The sequence below is a fragment of the Trichosurus vulpecula genome, chromosome 6 (assembly GCF_011100635.1).
Source record: "Trichosurus vulpecula isolate mTriVul1 chromosome 6, mTriVul1.pri, whole genome shotgun sequence".
Classification (NCBI taxonomy): Eukaryota; Metazoa; Chordata; class Mammalia; order Diprotodontia; family Phalangeridae; genus Trichosurus; species Trichosurus vulpecula.
In genome coordinates, this window is record NC_050578.1 from 226882901 (window position 1) to 226901212 (window position 18312).

General features: G+C 42.6%; 1 protein-coding gene across 2 annotated transcripts in view; it reads right to left on the reverse strand.

The window, feature by feature from the left end:
• The window catches only part of SBF2 (SET binding factor 2), a 509481-nt gene that overhangs the window by 1881 nt on the left and 489288 nt on the right, over window positions 1–18312 (reverse strand). For both annotated transcript variants that reach the window (XM_036762802.1, XM_036762803.1), the window contains 6 exons: window positions 13459–13586; window positions 11663–11896; window positions 10367–10471; window positions 6481–6674; window positions 3630–3717; window positions 1267–1398 (listed from right to left, as the gene is read on the reverse strand). In XM_036762802.1, the coding sequence (XP_036618697.1) occupies window positions 1267–1398; window positions 3630–3717; window positions 6481–6674; window positions 10367–10471; window positions 11663–11896; window positions 13459–13586 (881 nt within the window). The remainder of the gene's footprint in view (window positions 1–1266; window positions 1399–3629; window positions 3718–6480; window positions 6675–10366; window positions 10472–11662; window positions 11897–13458; window positions 13587–18312) is intronic.

Consider the following 18312-nt stretch of genomic DNA (forward strand, 5'->3'; position numbering starts at 1 on the left):
GCTCACACTAGGCACAGTCACTTTCTTACCCTCAACACCTCTGATGTGGCTTTCTATAAATACTGCTCTTTGCAGCGCTCCAAGGAAGAAATACTGTCGGGTGGTCCGAAGGGACGGACGCGAGGCTGCTCCCAGGGAGCCAGAGCTCTGGGCTCTCCTGCCAGTATCTGCCCTTGGAAAAAGACTCCCTGGCGAGAACAGGAAGGAGTAGGGATGAAGGGCAAAGAGGGCTAAGGAGCAGAGCTGCACTGACCAGGGTCTTGCTGTAAGTCATGGCGGTGACTGCCTGTCTACTCTATGCCCTTGGCGCCAGCTGTGGGGGCTAGGCTCTCCCAAGAGATCCGGTACCAGGAAGCCTGGTCTTTAGGGAAGCCTGACATGACCAGGGGAACATTTTCTACTAGTGGAGTTATTGTGTAGAGGAGACTAACCCTAGACATAAGACAAAGGAAAATAAGGACCAATCGTTGCTCTGTGGACTCGCTGATAGGGCAGTGAGTGATTTCAGAGAAATCTGTAGATTTCATTTTTGTCCAAGGAAGGCGGGAATGTCACGGTTCAAAAACTCTCATTTGAACCAATCAAGTCAAAGAAAACTGGGATATAAACCCAATGAAAGAAGTCTGTCTATGTGTATTAGGAAAAATGTATCTTCACAGAAGAAGAAATGCCTCAGGGAACTTGAGCTGGCCACTGGCCATTTACATCCCCCTTAAAGTATGTCCATTCTTACATTCTAATAAGATGCCACCTGCTCAAACCATCAGAAAGCCAAGGGCCCCTAGAGCAGAGACGAAGGGACAGAGGCAATGATGGCTGGGACGGCTCCCCTGGCTCAGGCTGAGCAGCTCTGCTTTCACGAGAGCACTCCGGGAGATCAGAAATCCTTGGGCTTCTGTTCCGTGGGTTTAATTACAGAATTACTAACATTTCACTTTTATGGAATTAAATCCAAGTTTGTTCCCATGATGCATTCCATATCAAGAGTGGGTGATTTGGCCCTACTAGCCCCTGGGGACAAAAATGTTTGTTAATTAGCTAAAATTTTTGTTTGCTAAATAAAGTGGGCTGCACTTTGGGGCCAAGTAAGTCCCTCTGGCCTTTAGGCTGCATGTGGGCCACCCAGGCCTAAACTGGCAGGTGTGTGACACTGCTCTCTAGTTACCACTGAGTGCCCGCTCTCCCCCTGGTCACCTGGGAACACGAAGATGTGGAGAGAATGTTTCCTAGTTTTGGAAGGAGCTGGTAAAGGCATGATTTACTTACATCAAAAAAGGCTTTGTCGCTGGCATGCTTTGGGGCGCCCATGGTTGGGGTTGCTGGGATGATGGTTTCCACTTCAGCTAAGTCAATGTGCCCTTTACAGCTTGTGTCCTCACCAGAATCATAGTATCTCAACTAGAACACACAGGAGATAAAGAGAAAGGAATTAAATATGTGTGAACAGAACTAGAGGATCAGATGGTCTAAATGTATGTGACTCTGCAAAGAAGCTGTGATCCTGGGGCAGTGTGGCGCAGTGGAGGAGCAATGGCTCTGGAATCAAGAGCACCGGGGTTGAAATCCTACCCTTCTCGTACTTGCTACCAGCGTATCCTGGGGCTCAAAACTTTAGCTCTCTAGATCTAGAACACGAGAGGACTGGATTAGATGTTCTCCACGGTCTCCTCCTTCTTTACATCTATGGTCCTAAGATACTGTCACCATGGGAGAACGCCGCTGGGGCCCTACTTCTAACATGGCATGGCACAAGAATCTACATCACCCACCCACACTTCCTGAGGATCCCACCCTTCCAAGGTGCCCAAGATCATGTATATGGAATCCAAGGATATCAAGAGCCCAAGTCAGCGTTAGGAGGCAACATTCTCTGTTTTGTTTAAAGCTTTGCCAGGGGTGCAGCTTGGTTCAGCAATCTAAATGCAGGCTGGATGGGCACCTGCCTGGGGTGTCATGTGGGGATTCACTTGGGTGGGCAAGGGGTGTCTCTATGATTGATATTGGGCCCTATGCCTTGGTTTCTTTTCACATCTAGTCCCACGGTTGTCTTTTACTGCTGGGCCCAGAATTTCCTCTATGTTCCCTGCGGCCACCTTCCTGGCCCGGGATCAGTGGGGCTAATGAAAAGCCTGTGTTCTTGGGTTTTCAAGAACTTAAGATGATCAGCAAAAAAATGTGAGTGTGAGTATAATTTCATGAAATGGTTAATTATGGTCACACCATGACAGAGTCTGCTCCTGTGGTTAGCGGTTGGATGGTGCCTTCCTCTGTTCTGCAGATACTAGAATTTTCATGCCATTTCAAAGGGCTGCCATCTGCATATGTGAAAACACCTTCTCTGCATTCCTCTGCCAAACTCTGGGAGCAGAGGGAGAGGCAGTCTCAACAAGGCCCTAGCAGGGAGCCCCAGGGCACCTGGGAGATGGGGACACTTTCACACAATGAAATATTGTGGATCTCTGATGTGTTACCTGGCACATTCACATAATGTTGTGATATGACATTGTAGGTATCATGCCTTTATCATCAGATTGTAAAAAAAAAATGCTTTAGTTTTATAGATGGTCAGCCTTGGGGAAGGACAATTCCTAGTGCTCAGGGGGATTCCCTGATGGCATGGACTGTAGGGTGCTACAGGACTGGCTAGAGACTTGGGAGGGGCTGCCCTGCCCCCACACCTGCCCAGGGCAGAGTGCATGGCCTAGGGGCCAGAAGCAGTAGAGCAGGAGGGGGTCTCAGTGATTGTCTGATCCAAGCTCCTTCTCTAAAGACAAAGGAACTGAGGCCAGAGAAGCAAAAGGTGGTTGACATGGCACTTGAATTGATCTCTGTGACCCCCCATCTAGGACTCACCACTTTGTTCCACTGTCTGTCCTGTCACCCAGGACAGCTGTGGGTGCTAGTGGCAGCTGGACACGTGGTCCCTATTGCTAAGGACAGTAGAGCACAGCAGGAGTGGCGAGTGTGACATCATACAAGCCACAGCTCTCTAGGGACCAGCCGCCCCATTGGGGTCCTTCATTCTCGACCCCCTGCACTACAGGACACCACCCCCCTACTGAAACTCACTCTTCCCCATTCAAATAGCCTGTTCCCTCTCTCTGCCCTCAAATGTTTCCTCTGACTTGTCATCGTGGGGGACACATAATCTCAGGACAAAGTACAGAGTAGGGCCATGCAGAGGAGGTAGGCCGGCCGATCACAGGAAGAGAGCAAGGCAGGGCTTGGAGCCATACAAGTCAATGCTGATCCTCTTATAACCATGAGGGTTAATTATAGCTTCTGCTAAGGGTGGTGAGGGCAGCGCTGTGTACCCTGTAAAGCCTACAGAAATGGGGCTGCTATTTCTAGGACAGCTGGCATCTCATTACCGACCTCTCCAAGGATGCACACCAGACCCAACATCTTATGAAACCGATGATCATGGACATGGGCAGAGGGTCCGACATCACCAGGAAAAAGAGAAATAATGGGCATATGCATGTACGTGTGTGAGCATAAGTGTGCCCTGCAGCAGGCAGACACATCCTCTGGTCACTCCCAAAAGTGTCCAGGAGCCACTCGGAGCCTGACGAGCAGTCACTGAAGGGGACTGGAAGGAAGTGCTCTTCTCCCGCCCAAAGTGTTACCTGATGCTTTGTCACATCCAGCACAAACCAGCGGGGCTTCCAGCCTTTCAGCAGAGCTCCTCGTTTGTAGAGCGTCCCCTCAAAAGACCTGGCAGGATGGAAGTTGGGGAGATGAGCAGAAAGGCCTTGGCCACATCTAAGACTCTCTCCCTCCCCTGGAAACCCAAGCTGCAAGTGCTGACATTCTCTGCTCTGGCATTATGCTTTGTTTGGCTGCTTTTGACTGTGGGTACAGCTCAGTCACCCCTGATTTTAGAGATGAGGAGACTGAATTGCAAAGAGGCAAAGGGACCTCTGCCAGGTTATGCAGCTAGTAAGACCACGCTGGCATATGACCCTGTTAGGTCTTCTGACTCCAAATTTGAAAATGAATTTGATAAGTGCTTCTAATTAAATAAACATTTACATTATACTCAGTGGCTTCAATGTAAAGGTAAGAATAAAGGAGGATGGTGGAAAAAATATTGGAAAATATAGGTCAGGAAAAAGAAACAAAAAAGGCCAAAAGCTTGTAGACTACAACAGAAGCCTCACAACTGTATGTCATGAATACTTTCTATTGAATAAGTGAGACATATAAAACACTGAATAACATCACAAAAAATGAAACTGATTGCATCTTAACAGACAGGAACTAAGTGGTTACCAATGTGAGAATAATCTCCAAATCAGCTGTCTATGTCAGACAGGCCATGAGCTTGTTAGAGAAGAGAGCAAAATACCAAATAAAAAGGATAAGGTGAAAAGATATGGCCTACAATGAAAAACAATCTACTGATTTTTTATAATGAGAAATAGATAAAGGAACTGATATCTATGTAGACAATCACAATTGTTCATGGAAATTTAACCACTGTAGAATAGTCACCAAAAGGAGGCCAAAAAATTCTAGGAACAGCCTTGGACAGAACATCTGATCTCTCTGCCGGGTAGAGAGATGTGGTAACCAAGGGCAACACAGGCTTAGAATAGAAGCTCATTTACCAAATTTCAAATCTGAAGTATGAGAATTGTGGAAGATTAGGAGTGAAAATCACTTCATAAAAGAGAAATAACTTTAGAAGCAATAAGTTTGCAGAATGGTTGGCCTGAAGTCTAATTAAGACAGATCATCCTACAGCTTTTTAAAGATGAAACTGGAAGGAAGACAATAGAAAGACAAGAATGAAAAAGACCTGTCAACAATTTCCTCCCTCAGTGACAGTGGAACAACCACATTTAGACACTGAAAACCTCTTCTAACATCAGAGTCCATAGTGTGCTCTGTTAAACAGAAAAAGCGCTAAAGAAAACAGCTGGATTAGACCAAGTATAATATAACGAGGAGGAACATGCTACAAGGAACATAGTTTTGAAAGCATCGACAGATGAGTCTCCAGATATTTAAAAGAGGGGAACATACCAAATGACTGGGAAAAAAATCAACTATAGAAAAAAGGTGATAGAAAGAGGACATGAACAATCACCAACCTATATACCTACTTTTTCATCTTTGTGAAACTGTCATCAGAATTATCTACACAAAGAACAAGCACATCTCTGATAAAAACATGAGAAGGAAATATGCAATCTTTTGCAAATGAAATTCTATAGCAAACCACACCTTAGCCAATCAGCCGAAAGGGTCAGGAAACACAAGATTCTACAGTGAATATTGTTCTTTTACAGGATTTGGTTTGGTAGAGGAAAAATGTAGTCTTAAAGACTCTCCTCTAAAAGGTGTTTAAGGGTATTTCTGATGCAAACATTATGATGGTATGAGATTCCTTGATGGACGTAACAGGAGAGGTAACTTTGATAACTCACTCATTACTAATGTTCAGTGAAGTACAAAACTGGGGAATATATGTTCACTAAAGGGATTTTCCACTGTCATAGAGAATGTCAGAATGCAAATGGAAGAGAGATTGTTTCTCTATAAATAGTGATATTCTTTAGATGCTCCTGTTTGCAAATGACATTGTGCCCCAGCGGTTCTTAAACTGCAGGTCACGACTGCATATGAGGTTATGATCCACAGTTTAAGAAGCACTGAAGGGGTCATGAGTGGAAAAAGTTTAAGAAGCCCTGGAACACTGAAGAGCCTCCTAAATAAGATTCACAGCTACTCTTCATTTATCCTCACCATTCATGTGGTAAACAACAAGTTGATGAAGATTGTCCAAACTATAATATATATAGTGGATGGATGGATGAATGAAAAGGCACTTATAAGGTGCTTGCTATGTGGCAGGCACTCGACTAAACACTAATTACACAGGACCATTCGTTCAATAGAAGGAGACAACACATGTGGGGTGTGTGGCCTCAAGGACTTCATTAAGGAGATTCTGACCAGTTCTTAGCACAGAGGCATAGTCTTGGTGCTGCACTGGACTCACAGAATGCTGACACCACTAGGAAGGACCCCAGATGCTAAGCTGGCCCCTGGGGAGGAGTTATAGAGAACATGGGAAAGAGTAGGAAAGTAGAAGGGTGGTGACCTACCTCATTGGAGGGAGTGCCCACACCAATGAGATCACCAATCCACTGAAATACATTAAACCTTTACCTATGCACAAGTTAATCAAACGCTCAGTAAAAAAGAAATGCATCCTAGGACTTGCTGCCTGGCAGATGGCAGGCAATCCCACAAATCAAGTTAGCTCTAAAGACGAATGAAGAAAAGGGACACAGAGATGACCATCCTTCTTGCCTACGTGGTGACCACAGGGACACATGCTCTAGGTGGCAAGATAACATGCAATATACTCTAAATAAACAAGATATAGAAAGGATGAATTTGGGAGAACATCAGAGGGAAGGCATTGGTATTACAGGGGATTACGAAGACCTTCTTGCTGCATGTCACCTGTTCTCATCATTCTTGGAAGCAAACTGGCTGTAGAGTGTGGCTGCCCTCCGGTCCACTCCATTGGATGGGGGGATGCTGGCATTTTGTTCTTCCCCTAGGCCACTGTCAGGAAGATGAAGCAGAGATCTCTTCTGATAGGAGTGCAAGTTGGTAGTCACAATTCCTGAGGAGCTAGAAGGGTGTCTCTGGGGCTGAAAACATAAAACACATTTCATAGGCCACCTTGGATAGAAAGCTGGAAAAATCATTTTTTAAAAACAACTAGTGAACTTAAAAATTGTTTAATATTTATTTTCCCCATTACACATAAAAAAATTTTTAACATTTATTTTTAAAAATTTAAGTTCCAAATTTTCTCCCTTCCTCCTTCCCCACCCCCTCTCATTGAGAAGGTGAGCACTTTGATGTAGGTTATACATGTGTAGTCATGCAAAAAATTCCCATAATAGTCATGTTGTGAAAGAAAACATAGACCAGAAAAACCTCAAGAAAAATAAAGTAAAAAACTCATGCTTCAATCTGTATTCAGACACCATCAGTTCTTTGTCTGGGGTGGATAGCATTTTTCATCATAAGTCCTTCTGGGTTGTCTTGGATCAGTATATGGCTGAGGATGCCTAAGTCATTCACAGCTCTTACAATGTTGCTGTTACTTTGTACACAGTACATTTCACTTTGCATCAGCTCATGCAAGTCTTTTCAAGTTTTTCTGAGAGCCTCCTGCTCGTCATTTCTTATAGCACAATAGTATTCCATCATAATCATATACCACAGTTGTTCAGCCATTCCTCAATTGATGGGCATCCCCTCATTTTCTAAGTTTTTGACACCAGAAAGTTGCTGCTATAAATATTTTTGTACATATAGGTCTTTTTCCTTTTTTTTTTTTAATCCCTTTTGGGATACAGATGTAGTAGCGGTATTACTAGGTCAAAGGTATACATGGTTTTATAGTGCTTTGGACATAGGTCAAATTGCTCTACAGAATGGTTGAATCAATTCACAACTCTACCCACAAGTGCATTAATGTCTCATTTTTTCCCACATCTCCTCCAACATTTGTCATTTTCCTTTTCAGTCCTACTAGTGAATCTGATAGGTATGATGTAGTACCTCAGAATTGTTTTAATTTGCATTTCTAATAGTGAGTCAGAGTATTTTGAAAAAATCTTTTCTAAAACTCAACAGCTTGCCAGAAAACCTGAGTTTACAGACATGCATCCCGTTCCTAGGGTACCACCACCAGGCAGCTGTTACCCACTCCTATTAGTAGTTTTTGCATCCCAAGTGGAGAGAATTCAATTCATTTCAACAAATACCTATCAAGTATCTACTATATGCAAGGCAACGAGATGGTTACCAATGACTTCATTTTAGAACATCCAACGGCCTCCTGTTTTGTCTTTTTTTATACCTCTCATGAGATTGTAGACTTAGAATTAGACAAGACCTCAGGGACTAGGAAAGTGAGGCTGAGAAGATTCAGCGACTTGTCAAAGGCCATACGACTTCTGAGTATCAGAGGCAAGACTCTTAGCCCAGAACTCCTGACTGCAGAGTCAGTATTCACGTTATTTCATATTCCTGTCATATCTACCAGACAATAATAACAACAACTGCCACGTGGCACTTTAAAGTCTGCACGTTATCTCACTGCGGCTTCACAATAGGCGCATGAAGGGAAGTGGGTATCATTGTTCCCATTTTATAGATATGGAAACTGAGGCTCACAGAGACTAAGTGATCGTAGCTAGGAAAGTGCCACATGCAGGATTTGCACACAGGTTTTTTGGATTCTAAGGCTAGATTGGCTAGGCTGAGGGTCGTTGAGGAAGTAATGTATTTGGAAACAGGTAGTGAAGGTTTCTAAAAGCTCAGCAGAGTCAGTCAGTTAACAGACATTTATTAAGCACCTACTATGTGCCAGGCATTGTGCTGAGGGCTGGAGGTATAAAGAAAGACAAAGGACGGTTGCTATTCTCAAGGAGCTCACAGAGAGATAACATGCAATATACTCTAAACAAACAAGATATAGAAAGGATGAATTTGGGAGAACATCAGAGGGAAGGCATTGGTATTACAGGGGATTACGAAGACCTTCTTGCTGAAGCTGAGACTTCAGCTTTGACTTGAAGGAAGCCAGGGAGAGTAAGAGGTGGAGATGGTGGGAGAGCATTCCAGACATGGGGACAGCCAAACACCTGGAGCTGGGAGATAGAGCAAGGAGGCCAGTGTCATTGAATCACAGAAAATATAGCTGGGTGTAGGGCATAAAAAGACTGGAAAGGTGAAAGGGACCAGATTACAGAGGGCCTTATGGGTAAACAAAGCTTTTTATCTTTGATCCTAAAAGGAGAAGGGAACCATTGGCATGGGTTGAATGCGGGTGTGTGACAAGGTCAGCCTTGTACTTTAGATCACTTTGATAGGAGAGTGGAGGGTGGCTGGGTAGGGCAGGGAGACCACGCAGCAGGAGATGAGGAGGGCCCGGGCCAGAGGGTAGCAGTGTCAGAGGAGGAAAGGGAATGTATGTGAGTGCTATTATGAAAGTAGAAATGAAAGGCTTTGGTGACTGACTGATGAGGGGGTGTAAATGAGGAGCTGAGGATGACACCTCGGTTGGGAGCCTGGGTGCATGAGAGGACTTTGGGACCCTTGACCGTAATAGGAAAGTCAGAAGGAGATCAGGTTTTGGGGAGAAAGATAATGGGTTTAGTTTTGGACATGTTGAACTTAACATGTATATCTGACAACCAGAATGAGATGAAGAGGCAGCTGGAAATTTGAGACTGGAGGTCAATGGAGAGGTTAGGGCTGGACACATAAATCAGAGAATCATCTGCACGGAGATAATAGTTGAGATCACCAAGTGAAATAGTGTAGCGGGAGAAGAGAAGGCCTAGGGCAGAACCTTGGGGACACCTACAGTTAATAGGCATGACCTGGATGAAGATCAAGTAAGGAGGCTGAGAAGTGGTCACACATGTGAGAGGAGAACCAGGAGAGAGCAGTGTGCTGAAAACCTAGAGAGAAGAGAAGCTCAAGGAAAAGAAGGTGAATGGCCATGTCAAAAGCTACAGAGTTCAAGAAGAATGAAGACTGAGGAAAGGCCGTCAGATATGTCAATGAAGGGATCACGAGTAACTTTAGAGTTGAATGAGGAGGATGGAAGCCAGCCTGCAGAGAGCTAAGAGTGAGAGGAAATCTGCCCATCTTTCAAGGCTTGGCTCAAATGACAGCTCCTTCATGAGGCAAGGACTTCCCTGGGCCCCCTCAGCTGGAAGTGACTGCTTCTGCTCTCATCTCAGAGCGTGTCATACTCTTCATATAGACTCCTCATCTATTAGCACATTTGCATGTGCATATCTAGTTTAATCATTCCCTGCTAGACTGTAAATTCCTAGAGGGAAATGACCACATCTCCTAGTAGTTACACCTGTATCTCTCCCATTACTTTTATTTTTTATTTTACTTTTTGTGTGTGGAGGCAATCAGGGTTAAGGGTCACACAACCAGGCTACATTTGAACCCAGGGCCAGTGCGCTATCTACTGTGCTACCTGGCTGCCCTACTTTTAGCGTGCTGCCTTACACATAATAGGCATGTAACACATGACTGTTGAAGCCAGGAAGGGATCAGTGAAACAAAGATGATCTGCTTGCAAAAGGACACTTGACAATGTGAGACACCCATGCAGATGTGCCTCTTGGGTCCTCTCTGTGTGGAAGCCAGGCTATGGCTATTTAGAATATCTCTGTGATGGCCTCCAGAGCTCAGGCTGCCTTGCTTTCAAAAACCTCATATGTAGAGATCTGAAAAGTGATGGTCCAGAAGATGTAAAACCAAGGTAAACACATGAAGGAACTTGTTTGGACCCACTTACTTGGTCTTGTCTTGTATCTTCCTTAAGATTCACGCTCACTCTTTCCCATAGCTGCTGCCACCTTTCTGGGGTTTGGTTCAATTTGTGTTCTAACCTTTCAATTTCCTGTTGTCAAGGAAAAGGGATTTGGGAGAAGGTCAGTATTTCAGGCTGATTCATTAGCTGCATCACATTTATAGCAAAATCTGTGATGGACAGCAGAAAGTGGACACTGAAAAGGCCAGATGAGGAGCTGGTTTGGGGCTCTGGCATTAGAACCCAATATCTGTGTTCTTTCTAAATAGCAACCAGGGAGAGAAATGAAAGAGGGTCTTTGCTTGGCCCCCAAAGTCAGGGTCCCTAGGGTCCAGGTGGTGGAACTATCCTTATGCAATGCTTACATGTGTAAAGTGATGTTTCAAGAACTCAAAGCCTTTTAGTGAGTGAAAGGGCTTAGATGGTAAAAGATGAAAATGCTCCTCCCAAACCACTATGGACCCTTGGGACTTGACACTCTTAGTACATCTCTGCTACAGTCAACAAAACAAATCCTACAGGAAAAAGGCCCAGCATGGGAAAGATGGACTGAGAGATGTCCACATAGGTCTGAGGTGACAATATCTGACCATGCCCATGCAATCTGGTCTTACCGGTCTAGATTTCATGCTTAGAAATCTCCCAGCACAGGGTCTATAGACATAGCACCAGGAGCGGCAGGCAGTCATATAACTGGAGTTTACTCCATTTCCAAATGTTTCTTGGTAGGCATTGAGTTTATCTGGGAATGGTCTTCCAGTGAAAGGCAGCTGGTTGGGCCATCATAGACACTACAACCCTTTTTCCTTACAAAGGAAGGTAGGTTCTTGTTTGGGGCATTAACAATCACCCTTACATGTTTCACAGAATTATGCCACAAAAGGGGCCTTGTTGGGTTCCAGCTATGTAGCCCTTTTGCTCATTTCAACAGAGACCAGTTAGTATTATAGCAGTGACATCAGGATACCAAAATTTGTCAGCTCCGCTTTTTCCCATGACAATGTTTCTAAGCAAAACTGGTTTTCTTGTGCATACTTTGAGGCTCTTACAGTACTGTCATTGAGTAACAAGAGCAACGTGTACATCTGCTTATGGAAACAACAGAAACTCAGGTCCAAGGTCAACTGCACTGACTTCCTAAGGTCACAGAAAAAAAGCTCCTAAGCCCAAGGCTCTAGCTGAATCTAATCCCTAGCTTTCTATCTGGAGGAGGAAACAGGCACTTGTGTCTTAAGGCAACTTAAGAAATGGGACTTAAGAAACGGGAGAGTGCTGACTTACGTTGAAGAGGCTAGTGATTGCATCTGGCTGCACCTTACTGACATCATCATAGCATGGCCACACTATTCTCCTCTGGCTCTGTGGCCTGCTTCCGTCTGCTTGGTCTGTGTCTTCGGAAGGTGTGGATTTTGTAGTGAGCATTGTCCAGTCATAAGAGGGCCCCGTGGACAGTGTTTCTTCCATGTAATAATCCCATTTCTTGAGGCTGGACACATTTATACTGGGCTTTAGTACCTGTTTAAATGGAACATTACAATTTACACCACTGCCTTGAAGGTGGAACATTGTTCAACACGATGGGAATCTGCTCTCCCCACACCTGCATGCTGGGCTCCAAGAAGTGAGGCAGCTTGCTTTAAGTAGTAAAATTACCGTTCTTTTGAAAGCGCGAGGAATCAACACGGAACATCTTGACCATCACCTTGGGCAGAAATACTCTCAGTGCCAATCCTGGTGATCTGACTTTCCTGAGCAATTTATTTAAGAGCCTACATTTAGAGCTGCCTATGAGTTGAGCCAAAAGGACTCTTCATGAAGGTAAGGAGTGATACCTTTATCTATTTTTTACCTTGCAAATCATTCCTGAACATGAGAACTGTCACTTTGAGTTATTCTTTTTAAGCCTGAATTCTTCTATCTTTGCAAGAGGCACGAGGGACATGGGCTGCAGAAGCACATGGCCACTGTCTTCCAGGACAGCCTCGTGTACTAGGGCTATGCGCCAAACAACTTCATTTCCCTTAATAAGCCATTATAGCCCCACTGCTACATAACTTCACTAAAATCTCTTCAGAAATGATTTAGACTTTCATCCTGGATTAAGGCTAAGGAATCTGACCGTTTACTTCCAGTTATACAAACTTCCTTTTCTTCCTTTTATACATCCTAACCTTGCCCTTTTCAAGCTTCATGCTCTTCCAATGACAGAGTTCTGGGACTGAGTGAGCCAGCCCAACTCCAACTCATCCTGGATGCTCACAATTTTTCAGATTTCAATCCTAATCCTCCTGGAATTCCTCCTTTTATCCTCAAGTCTTCATCATCTTTTGTCTGATTTCATATAGGACTGTCCCCTCCCTGTCCCCTTCTAGCCCCTTGACCAGAGTCTACCAGGCCTACCGTTAGGACTCCATATACAGACACACCATGATTCTGCATCCATGTGGGATTATTCTGCTTGGTGAAAGCCCCACATCTGGCTGCTCAGCCTTGTCTGTGATGTTTAGGACTCCTAGATCCCTTTGGAGAGTTCAGATATTGTCTTGGAGTAGAGGAGCTTGGTTTACTTTCCCCTTACTTCTTTATTTTGCATTTAGAAGCACTGAAGCTCAGCTGCCTCTTTTTATCTCACCCATGTAGCTTCTTTTTTTAAAAATTTTTTTTATTTTTTATTTTTTTTTTTTTACCTATGTAGCTTCTTAAGATCTTCCCCAAGCTTATTTATCTGACTTCTCATGACCTGGAAGTGCTTACTATCATTTCACAAATGTGGAGGATTTCCTTGAGCATGTCTTCTTTCAAGATGGCTTATTAAAAAGTCCAGTAAGACCAGATCTGGCATTATTCCTTGGGAAACTACTTTTGTTTCCTGTTTCTAAATCAGGAAAGTTCTTTCCCTGACAAAACATTCCCCTTATCCCCTACTCCAAATCATCCCAAGGTGCCTTTGGTGTTTAACTTTTCTGAAAGTCTAAACAGATTATATTCAGCTTGTGCTATTTTAATTAAACTCAACAAAACAGTAACTCCAGGGCAATGTTAAAAAAAAATCAAACAAGAATGATTTCTCTGAGTACCTCTGTTTCCACTGGTGCATATAAGTAATTAAAAAAAATGGGACTCCTCTTGTGCATCCTCTCAATACATTCCCAAATGCAAATTCCCTTTTTGGCATGCTTGTCTCCTTTATCTTCAAACAGTGTTCCTTAAAAACAACACAAAAAAATGAAAGTTAGATAAAATGAAATTTAGGCTAAAAATGTGAGGTAAGAAAAAAAAATTTCAACAGAAAAGGGAGGAATATTTTATATGGAATAGGGAATAAATCAATAAATATTTATTAAGCGCCGACTATGTGCCAGCCACTATGCCAAGCGCCAGCAAAATGAACTTAAAAAAACCATAGCAAATGCCCACAGGTCTCATAACCAAGGGAGTTTTATGGAAATGAAAATGACGGCTTTCACAGATCAATGGGAATAAGAAAAAATATGGAGTATGATAGAAAGAACACTGAATGTGGAGAAAGAGGATTCGATCAGCCTCTTACTTCCTACCTACGTGACCTGGGCAAGTCATTGAATTCCTCTGGCCTCAGTTTCCTCATCTGTAAAATGAGGATTGATGGCAAAGACAAACAACTCTGAAAGCCTTAAGAATGTCAATCAACTAAATGACCAATTATGATTCCAGATGACTGATGATGAAACATGGTACCTACCTCTTGACAAAGAGGTGGTGGACTCAGGGCACAGACTGAGATAGATATTTTTTGAACACAGGCAATTTGGGAATTTGTTTTGCTTGACTGTGCATATTTATCACATTGGCTTTGTTTTTCTTTTATCTTCCAATGGTGGTGGTGGGGGAGGGAGAGGAAAATAGATTAAATGGATTTTTTTAAAAATGGGGTGGTTGGACTTAATGACCTCTAAGGACCCTTCCGGTTCTCAATCATTGGCTCTGGACCACAGCCTGACTGAACCTCAGCCCTCGGCCCCACTGTTCTGCTGTGGGTGACTGCTTCTCCAGGATCACTCCTTTAGGAAAGCCCAGGCATGCTTCACTTCATTCCTCACTCTCTGGCCAGCCTCCCCACAGATCTCTCCAATCACCTTGTGCTATACCCATATGTCCATATCACCTGTCACCCACATCCCTAAATCCCCAATTCTGGGACCATGATCAAATCAACTCTGTCTGATCCTAGATGAGGGATGTTAATTTACTCATCTATGGTCTTACTCATCTCCTTAACTATCCAGACCAAAGTCCCGTTGGTCACCATTCCCCTATGAGTGCTATCTTTCTCATTAGAACATAAACTCCTTGAGGGCAGAAACTATGATTGCTATTGCATTTGTATCCCTAGCATTTAGCACTGTGCTTGGCACACAGAAAGCTCTAAATAAATGCTTTTTCATTCATTCATTTGTTCATTCATAGAAACTCAAAAGTCTCAGAGCTGGAAGGGCCCTGAGAAGTTCACTAGTCCAATCTACCCTGAACAAGAACTCTCTCTATAATGCTTCTGATAAGTGGCCATCTAATCCTTGTTTGGAGTGGAATATTCTTACCTCCCTAAAACAGTCCATTCTATTTTGAGATAGTTGTAATGAGGAAGTTTTTTCTTAAAATGAAGCTTAAAAGTGTATTCCTTGCACCTTTTACCTAGTGTTTCTAGTTCTGCCTTCTGGAATCATGCAGAATTAATCTATTTCAGCTCCTGCATGTTACACTTTCAAATATTTGAAGATAATTATCATGTCTTTAAATCTTTCCTCCTCTAGGTTAAACATCCTCAATTCCTTCAACTAATCCTAATATGACATTTTTTCAAGGCCCTCCATCACACTAGTGACCCTCTTCTAGATACTCTCCAACTTATCAATACCCTTCTAAAACATGGCACCCAGAGCTGAACATATGACTACTGGTATTCTTTGATTAGAGCAAAAAAAACACCAGGACTATCACTTACTTAGTCCTAGACCTTCTACCTCTCTCAATTTAGACTAAGATCTCATGAGCTTTCTTGGCTGCCATTATCACTATGTTGACTCATCTTGAATTTGTAGTTCACTAATAACTCCAGATTGTGTTTAGGTAAATTGCTATCTAGATATGCCTACTTCATTTTGTACTTGTAAAGTTGACTTTATGAGGGCAAGCATAAGACTTTACATTTATTCCTATCAAGTTACCTGGCCATTTTCAAATTCTGTCATCCTCCTCATCCTCTTTGACGATGCCACTAGGGCCCTGGGCTTTTATAGGTGTTTCCACCTTAATTTGTCTGGAGTTAGGCCGTCATGCCAATTCTATTTCTCAGCCAATCTACCCTATGTATAACAACCTCCCACCCCCACCCCTGCCAGCCGTGTGCTGTCTTCCCCCAAAGGAGTGTATTGCTCATTTGTATCTGTATCCCCAGCATTTGACACAATGAATGGCATGTACTTTTTTTAAGAGACTTTTTTTCCAGTTCCAAATTGTTCCCTTGCCCCCAACGAGAAGGCAAGAAAAACAAAACCTACTATAAAGATGTATTGTCATGCAAAACGAATTTCTGATTAGCCATGTTTCTTAAAGAAGCAAAAAAAAGGAAATAAAGGAAGGAAAATATGCTTCTGTCTGCACTCAAGAGTCTAGCAGTTTCCTCTCTGGAGGTAGACAGAATATTACATCATGGGTGCCTTGGAGTTGTGGTAGGTCATCATGTTGATCAGAGTAACTGAGTCTTTCACAGTTGATCATTGTCACCAATATTGTTGTTATTGTGTATATTGTTCTCCTGGTTCTGCTCACTTTATCTTGCAACAATTCATATAATGCTTCCCAGGCTTTTCTGAAACCACCCTACTTGTTATTTCTTATACCACAACAGAATTCCACTGCATTCATATACCATAACTTGTTTAGCCATTTTTAAATTGATGGGCATCCCCTCAGTTTCCAATTCTTTGTTACCACAAAAAGCTGTCATGAATGTTTTTGTATATATGAGTCCTTTCCCTCTTTCCTTGATCTCTTTGGAGGATAGACCTAGTAGCTGTATTGCTGGGTCAACTGTGCATTTTGGGCACAATTTCGAAGTGCTTTCCAGAATAGCTGGACCAGTTCACAACTCCATTAGCAGTGACTATTTTCCCACATTCTCTCCAGCATTTGTCATTTTCCTTTTCTGTCATCTTAGCCAATCTGATGGGTGTGAGGTGGTACTTCAGAATTGTTTTAATTTGCACATTTCTCTAGTTCATTGATTTAGAGCATATTTTTCTCATTGTTATGGACAGGTTTGCTTTCTTCCTCTAAAGACTACCTATTCAAATCTCTTGACCACTTATTAATTGGGGAATGGCTCTTATTCTTGTAAATTTGACTCTGCTCTCTATATCTTAGAAATGAGACAGAGGAACTTACTGCAAAGATCCTTCCCTCCCCGCCCCTCCCCCCCCGCCCAGTTTCCTGCTATTCTTCTAAATTTAGCTGCATTGGTTTGGTTTGTGCAAAAATTTTTTAATTTTGTGTAATCAAAATTATCCATTTTATCTCCTGTAAACCTGTCTTGTTTGGTAACAGTAACAATCTTCCTAATCCGTAGATCTGACAGGTAATTTCTTCTCTGCTCCACTAACTTGCTTATGATAGTACCCTTTATGTCTAAATTATAAGCCTGTTTTGAGCTTATTTTCATATATGCTGTGACATATTGGCTTATGCCTATTATCTGCCAGATTACTTTCCTAATAGTTTTTGTCAAAGGGTGAGTTCTTGTCCCAATAGCTGAAATCTTTGGTTTATCAAAGACTAGGTCACTGTGTTCATTTGATTTTGTATACTGTATACCTAATCTGTTCTACTGATCAACCCCTCTATTTCTTACCCAGTACCAAAATATTTTGATAATTCCAGCTTTGTAGTATAGTTTGAGATCTGGTAATGTTATGCTCCCTTCCTTCCCATTTTCTTCATTGATTCTCTTGATATTCTTGACTTTTTGTTTTTCCAGATGAATGTCCTTATTTTTTTTAGCTCTATAAAATAATTCTTTGGTCATTTAACTAGTATGGCATTGAATAAGTAAACTTAAGTAGCATTGTCTTTTTAAATTATATTGGCTCATCCTATTCATGAGCAATTATTTATCCAATTATTTGGATCTATCTTGATTTGTGTGATGAGCGTTTTCTAATTGTGTTTTAGTTCCTTTGTGTGTCTTGGCAGGCAGACTCCCTAGTATTTTATGTTATCTGCAGTTGTTATAAATGACATTTCTCATTCTACCTTTCCCTCCTGGATTTTCCTTGTAATAGAGAGAAATGTGGGTGTCTCATATACCGCAGTTTTGGTGAAGCTATTGCTTAAATTAGTTTTTTTTGACTAGTGTTTAAACCGCAGTATCTGCCAAAACTGCACCTCTTCACCCTGGAACTGTGACCTAGAAGTGGCTAATGAGTAATACAGCTGCCGGATAGCACTCGTTCCTGCTCCTGGTGCTGGTTCTCTTTCTGCCCACTTGCTTTCCACTCAGGTGTTCCCTACTGCCGCCGTTGGACCATGTTCCTTGCAGCCCTTGCCCCAGTGTCTGCAGATCTCTCTATCTTCCCAAACTGCTATAAGGCAGGAAAAATGCCTTATTCTGATTTTTCTTAGCCTTCCTGGTCAGAATTCAGTCCAGTGTGTTTCCTAGGTTGTTGTATGTAGAGGATGTATATTAGGTAAGCTGGATAAAAATGCTAACTCTTACTCCACCTCCATATGGGTTTTTATAAATGCTTTTTCATTCAATTATTTGTTCAATCATTACACTTCACCTTATTTGATTCAGGATCATATTCTAGTTTGCAAAAATCTTTTTGGATCCTGACTTTTATCCTTCTTAGCTTTAGGTTATTTCCAAATTTGAGAAGCATGCTTTCTCCATTTCT